Below are 16,600 nucleotides of genomic sequence, written 5' to 3'. Positions count from 1 at the left end.
GGGTGGATTATTTGATAAAATGGTGCTACAGGAAAATAAGCTATTATTTGGAGGAAAGAGGTATAATGTCATCCCATACTGTATACCTAAATATATTCTAATTTGATTAAAGAGTTTCATTTAAATCATCAAACCACAAAAAGAGTAGAAAAAACTGTAAGGACCCTGAGAAAATGGGCTCAGGATTTAGAGTCCCTTTGCTTGCAGTTCCCTCATGTCCTCTTCTCTCAGGAGAAAATGGAGGGCCCTCTTCAGGGCCTCCAAAGTTTTTCCTTGGCCTTGGTGCTTTCTAGACCAAAGCTGGATTCCAACCCATGGCACAGCAGTATTCTTCTAGTGTGAGGCAAAATTAGTGGTCAAGGTCTCTTAGAATTTGTTGAGCTGAAAATAATTGAATGGGGTCTCTGCCCAGGCATCCGTCAGCAGACTTCACTGGGGTGCCATATAGGCCCAAGCGCCGGGTGCCATATAGGCCCAAGCTGCATAACAAGAAAGTATCAAGAGAGCCAATGAAGAGAGTCTGGAGGGAAAATATATAAGGGGAAGGTTCCCTGTTGGGCAGAAGGAAGAGACCTTCAGACTCACTGCTGCCCCCAGGTTCAAGACTGGCACAAGGAACTCACCCTTTTCGGGCATCCACAACATAAATCGCCACAGTCTCAAGGCACAATGTCTCAGGAAGAACTAAAAACGTTTATGGTCTAAACTCTGGCTCCCAAGACCTGGTGGAGCTTTTTGTCAATAACCAGCTTTCCTCTGTTTTTCCCAGTAATGGAAGAAAACAGAGCTTAGGGATGGCCTAGGACAGGGAACTGGTGAGTCAGAAAGCAGAGCAATCACGCTGATAGCTGGAGGAGGACTCCACCCTCTTTGCAAATCCAACTGCCTCGAGGCCAGCCAGGTAACACAGCCCAAAAACATCTGTGCAAACAAGTCCTCCCTGAAGACAAGCAGAGTCTGGGAGATGCCTCACTCTTTATCTGCAAGATCTCTCACACCATATGACATATACAGGTCATTTCAGCATATGGTGTTCCTAGAGGATTCACAGTTGAGCAAATGTGTCAACCTGACATGTCACTCGGTGCTTTCAAGCTATCGCTACACTATTCTTTCATAACTTAAACAAATGCTTGTGGAGTTTCTACTACACAGCAGGCACTGTTCTAGATGCTGCAATCGCAGCACTGAGTAAAACAAAGACTCTGCCCTCATAGAGCTTGCATTCTAGGTGGAGAGGCAGGCGATCGATCAAGCAAGCAAGCAAGCGACACCATGCGGAAGTGCTGAGTTCCATAAAGAAAAATCAAACCACTAAGGGATCAGAGCATGATGGGGAGTCCTATTTCAGCTAGGGTAATGATGGAGGCCCTTCCTGGAAATGTGCGATTTGAAGAGAGATCTAGTAATGAACTATAGAAATGATCCCTGAAAGTATAGTCTTAAATGAAGTGAGGCAGCCAGTCATGCTAACATCCGGGGAAGAACCGTTCAAATGGAGAAACTAGCAAGGACAAAAACCCTGAGAGGTAACCTGCTTGGCATTTTTAGGCAACAGCAAGACGGCCTGGTAACTGATTGGAATGGAATGAACAGGGGGAGAATGGAAGGTGAGGTGAAAGATGTAGACAGGGACTAGATCAAGTAGGATCTCATAGACCAAGGTGATGACTTTGGATATTTTCTCTAAGTGAGAAGAAGAGTTGTTGGAGTGGTTAAAATTTTTTATTATGAAAAATTTTAAACATATACAAAAGTAGAAAGAACAGTATAATGAACCTCCATAAACTCATCACCTAGAGTCAATGATTATCAAGATATTGCCACTTGCTTCATCTATTATAATTTTTCTTTTTTTTTTTTTGCTGAAGGATTTTAAAATAAATTTTACCCTTATGTATGTCACATCTGGAAAATACAACCATTTTCTTACATAACACTAAAACCATTATCACACCTAACAAAATTAAAAGTAATTCCTTGTTACCATCTAATACTGGATCCATAGTCAAATTTCCCTCATTGCCTTCAAAATTGTTTTTTTCAGTTGGTTTATGATGTCCCATAAATTATTTTAATCTAGAGTAGTCCTTCATCTCCTGTCCTCCACTTTTTTCATGACTTCTTAAAGAAACTAGAGCACTAACCTGTAAAAAGTCCCATATTCTGGATTGGTCTGTTTGCCTCCTTGTGTTGGCTCTTAACTTATTCCATGATTCCTACTTTCTGTAAACTAAAAGTTGGCCCAAGGATTGCTCAGATTCAAGTTCAACTTCAAAGGCAAGAGTACTTTATAGGAAGGTATTGGTAGGTCCCTCACATTGGGTTGTCCCACTTTTAGTGATTCTAAGATTGATCAGAAGTACAAGCAGTGATAGCCTGAACTTTTCACTGTGACATTCCACATCAACCTTTCACCCCGTGGTTTTAGCAGCCAATGATGATCATTGCCTGATACTATTATTTCCTCAGAGGTTATACAATAATGCTTTTCTATTTCTATCATTCCCTCCACACTCATAAGCTAATATAACACAGTACATTCAGAGACACCTCACTTCCAACTCCAGCCCCTCTAACCTGTTCCTTCCCTCTCCTTACAGGTAATCATTTTTGTTAATTTGGGTTTTTTTTTCTTTCTAGAGTTCTTTTTGCAATCAGAAGCATGTGTGTGTGTGTGTGTGTGTGTGTGTGTGTGTGTGTGTATGTGTGTGTGTGTATGCTTATGTTCCCTCATCTAGCCCAAAAGGTAGCATGGTATATGCTACTATGTGTCTTGCTTTTTCCTAGAAATCACTCCACATCAGTGCCTAGAGATTATCCTGATTGCTGGAGGGTTTTTGAGCAGGGGAATGGCAAAATCTGGCCTGTGGTTTAGCAGCCTTCCTCTAGCTGCCTTGTAGAAAATAGAATTTAAAAGGGCAAGTACCAAAGCAGGGAGGCCATCAATAGGCTATTATGATGTTCTAAGGAGCCATGGTGATGAAATAGCTTGGATCATGCAAATAAGAGCAACACCCTAGGGACAGAGGGGCCTGGGCCCCTGACAACCTCACTGAGCAGAGCTGCCGCAGTAGCGTGGACACCTTGTGGTGTCTGAGAGGGAGAGAGAAACAGATCTTTATCTTATTTAAGCCACATTTTATTTTGAATGTCTGTCACATGCACTGAACCTACATCCTAACACAAATCATTCGGGTTCCAACACACTGTTATGGTTACCACTGGGAGTCAAGTCAACTGGCTTCTTGTCTTGACAGGGTTGGTCATGTGACCTTGGGCAAAGAAGCGGTGAGTGTGTATTCCAGGTAGAGGGAACAACATGGGAGAGGTTCTAGAGGCTGTGAAATTTGTCCTTTACTTCATAAGCAATAGTTTCTGAAAGTGACAAGTGCAAAGGGAATTTTCAAAAGATTAAATGGGTAGGGAAGAGAAGAGAAACCAGACACCAGGAGACCAGAGTAGAAATCCAGCCCCAGGGCCTGCTTCCACCTAACAGTCAGTCATGGATGACTCAGGATAACTTATTTCCTGGAAGACTTGCCATGGCTTAACACTACCACCTCCTCTCTGATCTCACTTCCTACTTTTTTCTCTACTTATTGCTCACCACACTTCAGCCACACTGGCCCTCCTGCTGCTCTTTGAACAAGTTAAGCATGCTTCTGCCTCAGGGCCTTTGTACCTGCTGTTCCTTCTGTCTGCAAGGGCTCTCCCCCTAGATAGCCACATGCCTTTCCTGACCAACATTTCTAAAAGTGCAACCCCATCCCCCTTGCTCTGATTTACATTACTTTGCAGAAGGTAACACCGCTTGGCATTATATTATATTATATATTATATTATATTATAATTATTTGTATTTCTTGTCTTCCCTCCCTAGAATATAAGCATGATGACGATAGAGGCTCTGTCTAGTTCACTTCTGTAACGCCACCACTTAGAACACTGCATGTAACCTAGTCAGCACACAATAAATATTTGTTGAATGAATGAATGAAATATAAAATATATTTCACTTAAGTCCTTCGACTAGTACTTTTCTTTAAGGAATCTTAGCTAGAGAAAACGTGAGGCAGCATGGTGGGGAGAGGAGAGCTAGGATGAAGATTCGGCCCTCAGACTAAAAACATGGGGAAAGGAGCTTGAAGAGGAGCCAAGAGGCTTAGCCCAGCCCCATTTCCAGACTGAGACTCACTCAGGTCAACATTTTTGAGGAGACTTTTACATTTTCCATAACTAGCTGCTTTTGCAGTCCTTTCTTTTTTTCTAAAGTTATGAATAATTCTTTAAGAAAAACAAACTTTTAGAAGAAAGTATAGAAAAATATCTTCATAACCTTAGAAGAGGGAAGGATTGATTAAACAATGCACAAAAAGTACAAACCTCAAGGGAAAGGATCGATAAGTTCAACCACATTAAAATTAAGAACTTTAAAAAAAATCTCTAAAAGGCCGGGCGCGGTGGCTCACGCCTGTAATCCTAACACTCCAGGAGGCCGAGGCCAGAGGATCTATCGAGGTCAAGAGTTTGAGACCAGCCTGAGCAAGAGTGAGACCCCGTCTCTAATAAAAATAGAAAGAAATTAGCTGGACAACTTAAAATACAGAAAAATACAGAAAAAATTAGCCGGGCATTGTGGCGCATGCCTGTAGTCCCAGCTACTCAGGAGGCTGAGGCAGAAGGATTGCTTAAGCCCAGGAATTTGAGGTTGCTGTGAGAAAAAAAGGAACAGGCAAATAGCCAGAGGCAGACAGGGTAACTTGGGTTTAATCTGAGGTTGACCAGCAATCCTGCATCGCAGGCTGGCCCAGAAGGGCAAAGCAGGTGGGGAAATGGCAAGAACCCTGTCTGATTGTTCTAATCACCCAGACAGAGAAATCAAGATCACTTGCCATTTTGATGTCCACTAATCTTTGACCTAGGACTAAAAAACCTGAATGGTTTCTGCTGGCTTGGTCACCTTTTGGAATGACCTTGCTTCTTGGTTTACTCTTGCCTTAACCCCCCTACCTTGCTGACCTCCCAGATCTTAGAACTTCAACTTGTTTCTTGAGGTCTGGATCTCCATATGACCAGGCATTGGTTTAGGAGAATGTTGACACCTGTCCATCCTTCCTCTTCTCTGTAACCTACATTAGCTAGTTGCTGTCCACATCCTATTAGGACACTTGAGAGTTTGATGCTGCTCTGATGAATTCTTATAAGCCAGGGACTGAAGAAAAGAGAAAGAAGAACTCTATCAGCCCTCAGAGAGGGAAGTGAAGGTCAAGGAGGCCAGACAACTAGCTGCTAAGCTGTGATCCAGAGGCAAGACAGTACTTCTCATGTGTACTGTTCTAGAAGGAAATTCCTGCTGGAAAAATATGGATCAATAAAGATAGATAGACAGAGATAAAATATGGATCAATGAAGACAGATTATATAAAAGAAGGATATCCAAAAAACGATGAAATTATGTCATAAATCAAAGATTATGATTACTACAATTCTATGAGGTCACATTAAAAAAAAAGGAAAGGATCAGTGTACTTACTAACAACCAGTTCTCCACATTCCCAGGTTTCCTTTTAGCTTTTACTCTTTTACCTATTACTTCATTTTCTTTGATATAATTAAGAGTGGCCAAGACCACTCGCATACCAAGAAAATCCCCAGATGCCCCAGATATTCTGGCCTAAGAAATTGTAATGCACTCACCACTAGTTCAGGTGAAATGATTTAATTTTTTCTCAAGAGGAAAAGAAAATAATATAAAAGCATAGAAACCGACATGCTGATAAAAACAGATTTCTTACCCTAGTTTATCCTGGGTACAGGCTGACCTCAATGATCCATAGTGTGTAAGTCCCATTTTTCAAGGCTTCACTTCAGCCCTGGACTTGGCTTGCATTTGAACAGAATGTTCCCTCCACTTAAGCTGAGGTGAATCTAAACAGCAGCCCTACCAGGTCTAGTAGGATTTTGGAGGTTTTCATGAAGCCTGCTGTCTTAGTACATTTTGTGTTGCTCTAAACAGAATACCACAGACTGGGTAATTTATTATACAAAGAAAATAAATTTATTTCTTACAGTTCTGGAGGCTGAGAAGTCCAGGGTCAAGGGACCCGCGTCTGATGAGGGCCTTCTTTCTGCATCAACCTGTGGCAGATGGCAGAAGGGCAAGAGAGGGCAAGAGCAAGAGCAAGAAAGGACCAAACTTGCTTTTATAACAAACCCACCCTTGTGATAATGAACCCACACCAGCAATAATAAGCCCACTCCCATGAAAATGACATTAATACATTCATGGGGGCAGAGCTCTCATGACCTAATCACCCCTTAAAAGTTCCACCTCTCAACACTGTTGCACTGGAGATTAAGTTTCCAATACATGAACTTTGGGTGACACATTCAAACCATAGCACCTGCTTGCTGAGGTCAAGCCCTCTCTTCAGACCCAGTCATCTGCTTGGAGAGAAAGGCTGACTCTGCTGACCTGGCTACATGGTCTCTGAACCCTACCCAGGGTGATAGAGGCTTGAAAATGTATCCCACTTTCTGTATCACTAACTCCTATAAACCATTGAGGGAGAGGACACAGCAGTGCCACTGAGAGGGCTGCATGTAAAGGAGAGTTTCTTATCAGTGACCTTTCACCTACCATTAAAAGACCTAGAGATTTGACCAGAGTGTGGAAGAGACATGTCTAAAACTTAGTGCTTCCTCTGTAATAGAAGATTGATTAAATGAATGATGGCATATCCATACAATGAAATGCTATGTATTGACTTTATGGAAGAAAATTGACATGAAAAATGCCCACAATATACCTTTGGGTGAAAAAGCAGGTTACAAAATGTAACACAGAGTATGATCCCAATTTGGTTAATAAATTATATATAACTAACATTTCTTGAGATTTTAATATGAACACATATATGAGCAAGGCACTGAGCAAAGTGCTTTACATAAATTATTTTAACTTCATGACAACCCTATGATATGGGTAGGTATTATAATTATCTGTTTATGTATGAGGAAACCAAGGCACTAAGAGGTGAAGTCATTTGCCATAGTTCACTAAAGTGGCAGAGCCGAGATACAGAGCTAGATTTGTTGGACTTAACACCCTAAACTCTTAACAGTGACACTACATCTATGCCTATATTTGCATAGAAAAAAAGTCAAGAAAGATGCCAGGATAACAGTTAGCAGTGGTTATTTCTAGATGATGGGATTATGAGTGACTTTTGTTCCCTTTATACTTTTCTGAGTACTCTGAAAATTTTATGTTTTACATGGATTATTTTCATAATCAGGATAAACAATAAATCAATTTCCATTTTGAAAAAAAGCAAACAAGCCTCATTGTTACCAAGATGTAGGCAGCAAACTGCTGAAGAGTGGGGGTAGCTTAATTATTACAAGAACGCTGGAAATCCCTACCTGGCCCAAGCATTGCCTACAATGAATAAATAATATGCTTGCCGAACATGTTTTTTTAAGGCATATAAATACTGTCATGATATATACACATAGTGCCTTTAGTTTGTTATACATTTCTCAATCAATTGATGTTAAAAATACAACTATTGTCATGTGGAGGTCCATGGCATTTTAAACATTAAAATACTAAGGCAATTGGGCTCTTGTGCTAAAAAGGAAAATATATATATACAGATCAAGTCTCTATAGCTTCAATGTCTTCCCAACAACCTACCTCCTTTATTTCAGGGGCAGGGGAGGAGGAAATAAAGGAGAAAAACTGAGAATTCACACATTAGTAAAAGTTAACCCGGAAGGCTTGCTTCCTGGAGAAGACAATTTACAAGAATGAGAGAGTGGAAAGGAAGTTGACGCAGGCCCAGGATATCCTATTCAGAAAAGACAGTGCTGATCTCCCCTGTATTGCCAGGGGCAAGTCCCTACCTTCAACCAGAGGGATGTCAACGCATCATTAGGGCAGTGGTGCTGCAAGACCTGAGCACTAACATTTGCTCTAGAGCCAGGCTGATAGCCAGCCAGCGGGAAGACCTGGAGTGGGAAGGCAGGAGAGGCAAAGGACGCAGAACTTTGTCTTTTGCCAAACTGCCTCAAAGGTCAGCACTTGCCTTCCTTTCTCTCATTCTTTCTTCTCCCCTTTTGTAATGTGTCTCTTGTCTTCTGTTTCTGTACAGCCTCTTGTCCCTCACTCAAGCCCCCAGGACATATGCCTCCACAGGACTCCAGCGATCTCGTTACATGTAAGAAGCTATCCAGTCACAGACCTCAAGCTAAGACACTTACTGATTGTTCACATAACACTGGGGGCCAGGGACTTTCCAGCCACTAGAAGCAGATACACTGACAAAAAATATATGGCCCCAATCCCTTTAGAAGCATACAATCTTCAGGTAGAAAAAGCAAAAAACAAAAACCATACACATACAACCCAATTTGCTTTAATGGGTATAAATTTACAAGGTAAGAGACAGAGTCAGAGAGAGGAATGAAGGCTTTGCAGAGCCTGTTGCTGAAGCCTGGAAGAGGACTGGCTTACTCCAAAGGAAAACAGGCTTCAATAAGTCAATAGCATGGGAAAAAAAAGGATAGCAAGGGAGATTGCTCTACATTAAAAAAACAAATTAAGATCTCGCTAAAGGGATCAAACCTGAATCTGGTCCAGTTTTTGAATCTAGCTGTCAATCTGTGGGAAATACAGAGGAACATGCTGAAGTGCACTAAGTATGAGATAAGCAAAACCCAGACTGTGGGAAATTCTACAGGTCAAATGCCATGAGTTCTTCAACAGCTAAATCACAAGGAAAGGAAAGGGGTCGAGGGGGGAACATGTAGATTAAAACAGACAAAAGTGCCAAAGTCATGAAAGACAAAGAAAGACTGAGAAACTGTCACAGGTTGGAGGAGACAAAGGAGACATGATGATTAAATGGAATGTGGAATCTCAGTGGGATCCTGGAACAGAAAATGGACCTTAGTGGAAAAATTGGTGCAATCCAAATAAAGCCTGGAGTTTAGTTAATAGAAATGCACCAATATTGGTTTCTTAGTTGTGATAAATATACCATGGTTACGTAAGATGTTAACATAAAAGGGAAGCTGAGTGAAAGGTACAGCGGACTCTCTGTACTCTCTCTGCAACTCTCCCATAAATCTAAAATTATTCCAAAATAAAAAGAGAAAACTTAAAGGACATACCAATTTTTTGAATGAGCAAGTCTAAACCACAGTCATTAGGGAAGTACATTCGGGTAAGAAAACCATGGAAACACAACAAAAAGATGACTATAAATGTCAGGATAATGGTTGCTTAGGGAGGAGGAAGAGGGTTGTGATTGGAATGAGCACATGGAAGAGTGTTCTAGAGTGGGTAGAAAAGTTCATTTTCCTTCAACTAGTGGTGGTTACAAGGTGTTTGTCTTATAATAATTCATTAAGCCATACATTTGTTTTAAGTGGTTTTCTGTATCTGGATTCTATTTTAATATGGAGAGGAAGAGAGAGAGAGAGACTTAAGAGACATAGCATCCAAATATAATCAGTGGACCTTAGATTTTGATTCAAATTAACCAACTATAAAAAGACATTTGAATATTCACTGGGTATTAGATATTGTTAGGGAATTATTAAATTCATTAGGATGATAGTATTATTGTTATGGAAGTAAATAAATCTGTATTTTTTGTAGACTCATAGTGACATATTTAGGGGTGAAATGACATCCTATCTTAGAATTATTTTAAAATATTCCAAGAAAAAAAAAGCCTGAGGAGGTAAATGAAACAAGTATGGCAAAATGTTAATAGTTGTGGAAGATGAACATGAAAATAAAAATGCATTGCATTCTCTAGTTTTTTATTTGGAAATTTTTATAATAAAAAGTTAAAGGAGGGCAGCCCCAAAGCAGGCCGCTTCAGGGCAATAGAGACCTAATCCCAGGTGTTCCCCACCCTACAAATTCCCAGCATTCCCTTCCCATCAGTCATCCCCCTAAGGTCACAACTCCTACAGTCTCTGAGTAGCCTGTGAGAGAAGTGCTTCCCCTTATCTTGGTCTCTGGGTCTCTGTGTCACTCAAACTGGATGGCAGCCATTCTCACCTTTCTCCATCCTGACGTCCTAATAATCCTAGGAAAGAGAGTCAAAAGGCAATTGGGCTAGACCAGAACTGATGGGCAGTCCTTGCACTTCAGAGCCTTCCCTCTGCAGTGGGTGGTGGGGGGGACTGGACAGGTGCAAACTCCTCATAGTCATATGCATTCACTATCCAGTGAGCTTCCAGAGGCTGGTGACACGTTTGGTTGGAACACCGTTCTGGGATTTTTGCCTCCCTCAGGCTCCTGGGCATCATGCCTCATTCCAAGCAGCCTAAACATTTCCACAGTTTGATGCTTTTGCAGTGGCCTTTGAGCTACCTGGCCATCTGTGAGTACCAACCCAGGAGTGCATAGCAAGAAGCCAGAGTCAGAGGCTGGGGTCAGATCTGGGGTGATTTTTATGGTCATGGGAAGTCTCACCTCGGGCCTTCTGATCATCTCAGATGGTGCTAGAGAGTAAAACCCAGGAGTCTCAAGTTCCATGAATGCCCTGAAGAAGGAAGAGATAGAGTCTCAGGGCACAGTGAGAACAGGCAGGGAGGTAGAAGAGGGTCATGATGTATACGAGTAGATAAAGTTAATTTCAGCCACTTCCTAACCCTTATATCTAGAAAGGAAAAAGTGAGGCCCAGGGGATGGGATCATGGGGAGTGGGACATTAGCATTCCAGACTTAGAGAAGTATAGCCTATATTTAAACCATAGAGTTGTCCACTCTGGGAGGGGGATAGGAGGTAGCACGGGGAAAGACAGAGGCAGTGGAAGGTATGGCCAATGGGCAAGAGCACAAGAATGGTGGATAGGAAACAGTAGAGGGAAACAGTAGAGGGATGCAGATGATGGGTGGGCAGGGTGTAGAAAGATATGGATAGTGTAGGGGCAAGGGAGTGGGTTAACAAGGGCTCAGGGATGATAGGATAGGAAGGGAGACAGGAGACAAAAGAAAAAAGAGAGTGGCCAAATGGGGGCAGGAGGGGAAAGGATGTAGCAGGAGTAGAGGGATGGTGTCTGGACAGAGAGGCAGGTGGACAGGGATGACAGGTAGGCAGAGAAGTAGCACTTGCGTATGGTAGATGCTACAGAAAATTTTTGAAGGACAAATGGATGTGGATAATGGCTGGATAGTACCTGGATTGTGCTCAGGGCCAGAACCAAAGGCGTGAGTATTATGAGGGGCCGGTAATGGGACTGGACATGGTCAAGTTCTACTGGCAATACAAATTTGGTCTGACTGAATCCCTCGTCAGTTTGGATCTTGCAGCCATTGTTCATTTATCTGCTGTTTACATCTTTGTGGCCACTACCAGCACTTTACTTTGCTTGGTTTTTCCTGGACTGGGAGACCCCAGAGCAAGGTAAGACTCACGGACCTACAAAGAAAAATACTCCACCTTAACCTGCAACCAGGCAGTCCAACTCACCATGCCACAGGGCCTCTCATCCAAGTTCTCAGAGCCACAGGAGCTGGGCCAGACAGGACCATCCTGGGGTCTCTTCCTTCCCCACCTCTCTAGCAGAGCTTTAGTCCCTCTGTGCTGCTAGAAAAGCAGCAGTTGGTGGGAGGTATTAGGTAGCACACACTGACATCATCGCCTACTGGTATTTTTGTCTCAGGTGGCAGGCGTTCAGCATGGGTAAGGAACTGGTGTGTCTGGACCTACATCAGGGACTATTTCCCCATTACAGTAAGTGTCTCTTCCCCAGTGTCCCTCATAGTCCCCCTAGGCATTTATACCAAATGACTAAGGTTGTCCATAAAGAAGATGAGCCAACATTCCTTCTGAGCGCTCTATACTCTGCTAGGATACTTTGGACACCCCTGGCATGACCCGCCAGATGACACAGGCAGAGGCAAGTACAGTTCAGTTCAGTTTAATAAACACTGATGGAAAGTCTACTCTGAAACACATGTTAGGGGTACGGAGAAGTGACTAGGACGTGATTCTCTGCCATCAAGGAGCTCGCATCTAATGGGGAGGATAGACAAGAATATGATTATTGTTTGGTACAAGATACAGAAGTAGTTCAGGTGGGGGATAAGGAGAGGCTTCACAGACATGGTAATAGCTAAGAAGGGTTTTCCAAGTTCAATAAAAGTTACTTAGGCAGATACTAGAAGGGGGTTGTGTGGAAACCATACCAGGAAGAGATTTCAGGACTGTACTGCTATGCTGATCCTCAGGGCACTCTTTGGAGTAGACAAAAACACTGCCCTGATTTTTAGAGCAGAGCTTCCCAACCTTTTTCACATAATGGTGCTCTTAAAAAATGATAAATTGCATGAAGTGCACTGATGTAGATGGCCGAGACTACTTTCAGCCGCAAGCGGGAGGCCTGGCAGTTCTAGCTGCCCCAGATCCTACCTTGTTGCCAAGGGCTGAGGAGACCAATATCTCAGCCCCCTGAAACCCACTCATGGTCAATTTATTGGAAAGTTCTGCCTTAGAGAGCACCCTAATCCCTGAAGTGTCATCACCCTAGCTTCCCTATGTGATCTCATTCCACCCCCTCTGGCATTTCTCTCCATGGCTGCAGATCCTGAAGACTAAAGAACTGTCACCTGAGGACAACTACCTCATGGGAGTTCACCCCATGGCCTCCTGACCTTTGGCGCCTTCTGCAACTTCTGCACTGAGGCCACAGGCTTCTCGAAGACCTTCCCAGGCATCATGCCTCACTTGGCCACGCTGTTCTGGTTCTTCAAGATCCCGCTTATTAGGGATTACCTCATGGCCAAAGGTGTTTCTGACCATATTTACTGGAGCTTCTGGTCCATTTCTCTGCTTGGAAATGCACCCTTTTAAGCCTCCTCCCCTCCTCCCCACCCGACCCCCATGTCACCATAACACATACTCAAAAGCCTATGTTCTGGAGCTAAACTGCCTGGGTGTGAATCCTGGCTCTGCCACTTGTGGTGTGGTCTTGAGCAAACTAGCCTCAGTTTCCTCCTCTGTAAAGCAGTCCTGATGATAGTCATCCAGCCTCAGATGTGGTATGATGACTAAATGAGATGATGCAAGTAAAGCATTCAATATCACGCCCGCCTGCCACAGGGGATGTACTCAATAAGCAATACCTGTTGCCTAGTAAAAGGCAAAAGATTTATATGATCTGAAGAGAAACCAGAGTTGCTATTATTGGAAAAGAAAAAGGTAGCATTATAGCTGAGATTCAGAAAGTCCTTCTGGTTATCTCACTGAAAACTTCCCTGCTGTATTTTCGACTCAGTACCTCCTGCAAAGTAGGGATAGTGCCTCAGCGTGAGCTGTGTTCTGTTTGTCCACAGCCTTCTCTTCTCCACACCCTTCAGTCCCATCTCATTGAGCCTTTCCTGCTAGCGCCCATGGCAACAGAGGGCACATGAACAAGCCAGTGAAGAGCAGAGAGGAGGTTGTTGCCTCTTAGCCATTTTCTCCTCTCCTGATCATTTTGCTCCTTGATTCTCATGCAGGCGTGTGCTCCGTGAGCCAGCCAGCCATCAACTACCTGCTGAGCCATGGCACTGGCAACCTCGTGGGCATTGTAGTGGGAGGTGTGGGAGAGGCCCTGCAAAGTGTGCCCAACACCACCACCCCATCCTCCAGAAGTGCAAGGGGTTTGTGCGCACAGCCCTTCAGCACGGGTAGGTACTCTCCCCAGAGAGGGAGTGGGTGGCCTTCTCTGAGCAGCATGACCCTGTAGGTGATGACAGGACGAATGAATCAGACCCAAGTCTTGCCCTCAAGGAACTTACTACTGAGAAGTGATGGGCATAGAATTTTTAAAAGGTTTGGGTCATCCACTCCTTCTGAGTTAGCTGGACCATTTCCCAGGAAGCCAAACCATAACCCCAGGTTCAATATCATGGGGGATTGGGCTAGGGCCGCCCTAGCATATAGATGATGCCCACGTTATCTCTATCAATACTGATATCCACACCTGTCTGTTAATGGTAAGTGCAAGTGGCAGAACAGCATAATGAGTGTGAGTGCAGGATCTGGAACCAGGGGCCTGATTTAAAATCCTGGCTCTGTGACTCCACGCACTCTGGGACGGGTTCCTTAACCATTCTGAGCCTTGGTGTTTTGCATCTTCATAATGTGGCTACTGGTAATTGTGCCTACTCCATAGGGTGATTGTGGGCTTTAAATGAATTCATCCACATGGATCACTTGTCATGTCCCTGGCACACAGGAAGAGATCAGTAAATGTTGGCCACTCTGACTTAGGGGTGAAGAGCAGGAGCCTAATGCTGGATCTGTGGGGTAACCCATCAGGTCAGCAGGACAGCTCACTGGACTCAGGGACAATTGTCTTACTGCAGACTCAGAGAAGAGGGGAGCATTTCTTCTATGGACCTTGCCTGAGGGGCCTGTTCATCAGTTTGGAGTATAATGCAGGGGACAGAGTTCTGAGCTGGGAGGGAAGAATCCTGGGTTCTAGTTCAGGTCCTGCCACTCACTGACTGCCTGAATGACCTTTCCCTTCTGAACCTGGGCTTCTGCAACCCCACTGTGTCCTCCATTGCCTTTGTTGTGAGGAACCAGTAAGGTAATATATATCACAGTGCTGAGAGATTGTTCTAGCAACTCATAAAGATTTGTGTAAGAGAAACTGTGTTTTCTTTACTCTTCTCTCACTCAAGGAACTTAAGGAGCCCGATTCTCTACCTAGGACACTGTTCAGGGTGGATTCATATAGTCCATGGAAGGAAAACAACTTTTCTCTAATCCCATGATCCAAGGACAGAATATGTTAGGCACAGCTCCCTTGGGTGAGGGGCATATTGCATACAGGATGTGCATCTATGCAAAAGTATTGTCTTCTCTGTGCTTTCCACTAATAGACACAGAGTCGGATATTCCCCTCCTTGACACCTCCTGGGAACTTTTCATGATGTGGGTCTCTGGGGATCTCTGCCCAACTCCTCTTCCCTACATGCACCCCCATATCTTGCCCTTGTAATCCTGGCCCAGAGACAGCACTCTCGCTGGCCTTGAAAATTTCAGGACAAGAGACATTAAATAGAGGAGCCGTATGTCTACATGGTGAGTGCCAGGCGCACTGTCTGGGGAATGGACACACTTGAGGCTCTGACTCAGGGGGATGGGCGGGACATGGGCAATATATATAACCTGAGCTTTTGTACCCCCGTAATAAGCTGAAATAAAAAAAAAATAGGGGAGCCCTGTTTAGTGTAAGAAGAAATGGTTTATACCACCAGAATTTTAACAAAATAGATGGGGGCCTGACAGCCAACAAATGTTTTTCCAGGGTGGGTCCCATTCCAGCCTGTGTTTGGGAAATAAATCAGGGTTTTCCTACAGGGCTTATCTGGTCCCCACCTTCACTTTCAGAGAAACGGAGGTGTATGAGCAGGTGCTGTTTCATGAGGACAGCTGGACGTACAAGTTCCAGAGCTGCTTCTGCCGTGTCTTTGGTTTCTACTTTTGTGTCTTCTATGGACAAGGTTTCTGCCAAGGCTCCGTTGGGCTCCTGCCATACTCCCAGCCTATTGTCACTGTGGGTGAGTGCTGCTCTCAGCCTCAAGGCCACCTCAGCTTTCTCAACATCAGCCCCAGCCCGCCCCCACCAAAGAAGAGGGCAGCAGAAGTTCAGAAACTGGGAGCTGACTTGGGGTGCCAGAATGTCAGGCCCAAGGAAGGAAAAGGAGGTTAAAAGAAGAGGAGAGTCTAACACCTTCCCTTCTCTTTTCTCATCTCTCTTGGCAGTTGGGGAGCCCCTGCCACTGCCCAAAATTGAAAAGCCAAGCCAGGAGATGGTGGACAAATACCATGCGCTCTATATGGATGCTCTGCACAAACTGTCTGACCAGCATAAGACCTAGTATGGCTGCGCAGAGACCCCAAAGCTGCTTTTCCTGTGACTGAAGGGACCGCGTATCCAAGAACACAAGAGTGCCTGCTACTAACCAGAGAGGCCTGGCGGAGGAAGGGAGAGGAGGGAGGCCGTGTGGTAGAGGAGAGCATTAGGAACTCCTTCCTGGCCTTCTTGCCACACACCCCTTGCAGGAGTTTTCCCTGAGGAGCTTCACTCAGTCACTCCTCAAAGGGGGGGGGGCCCTCCTGGCTTTCCTCTCTAAGCCTGACACCCCAGGTCCTAAAGGACTCCTGAAGGCATGAAATGATGGCCAGACCATTTTGTTTTGTTTTCAGTCTTAATACAATTTTAACACTGAGATGTAATTTGCAGACCATAAACCTAACACGTTTAAAATATAAAATTCAATGCTGTTTAGTATATTCACAAAGTTGTGCAACCACCACCACCGTCTATTTTAGAATGTTTTTAGCACCCCAAAAAGAAACCCAGTACACATTAGCATTCACCGCCCATTCCCCCATCTCCCCCAGGCTCTGAGCAGCCCCTGATCTACTTTCTGTCCCTGTGGATTTGCCCATTCTGAACAATCATATAAATGGAACCCTATAATATGGGGTCTTTGGTGACTGGCCTCTTTCTCTTAGCATGTTTTAAAGGTTCATCCATGTTGTAGCATGTATCAGTGTGTCATTCCTTTTTA

The 16,600-nt window shown here is 44.0% G+C and overlaps 1 protein-coding gene and 1 pseudogene across 1 annotated transcript; one reads left to right on the top strand and one right to left on the bottom strand.

Moving 5' to 3' along the window:
- Positions 1-1,340: 1,340 nt before the first annotated feature.
- On the bottom strand, positions 1,341-1,444 carry LOC123628919 (annotated as a pseudogene).
- An 8,886-nt stretch (positions 1,445-10,330) lies between these two features.
- AWAT1 (acyl-CoA wax alcohol acyltransferase 1) lies at positions 10,331-15,943 on the top strand. Its single transcript, XM_045538090.1, is given in 9 exon segments — positions 10,331-10,406; positions 11,325-11,432; positions 11,692-11,762; positions 12,613-12,664; positions 12,667-12,816; positions 13,529-13,648; positions 13,651-13,699; positions 15,384-15,583; positions 15,789-15,943. Coding segments are annotated over 9 exon segments (981 nt in total).
- The last annotated feature ends 657 nt before the right edge of the window (positions 15,944-16,600 follow it).

Source organism: Lemur catta, chromosome X, assembly GCF_020740605.2.
Source record: "Lemur catta isolate mLemCat1 chromosome X, mLemCat1.pri, whole genome shotgun sequence".
Taxonomy (NCBI): Eukaryota; Metazoa; Chordata; class Mammalia; order Primates; family Lemuridae; genus Lemur; species Lemur catta.
Note: the sequence above shows the minus strand (reverse complement) of the source record. Positions and strands in the feature narration are given on the sequence as shown.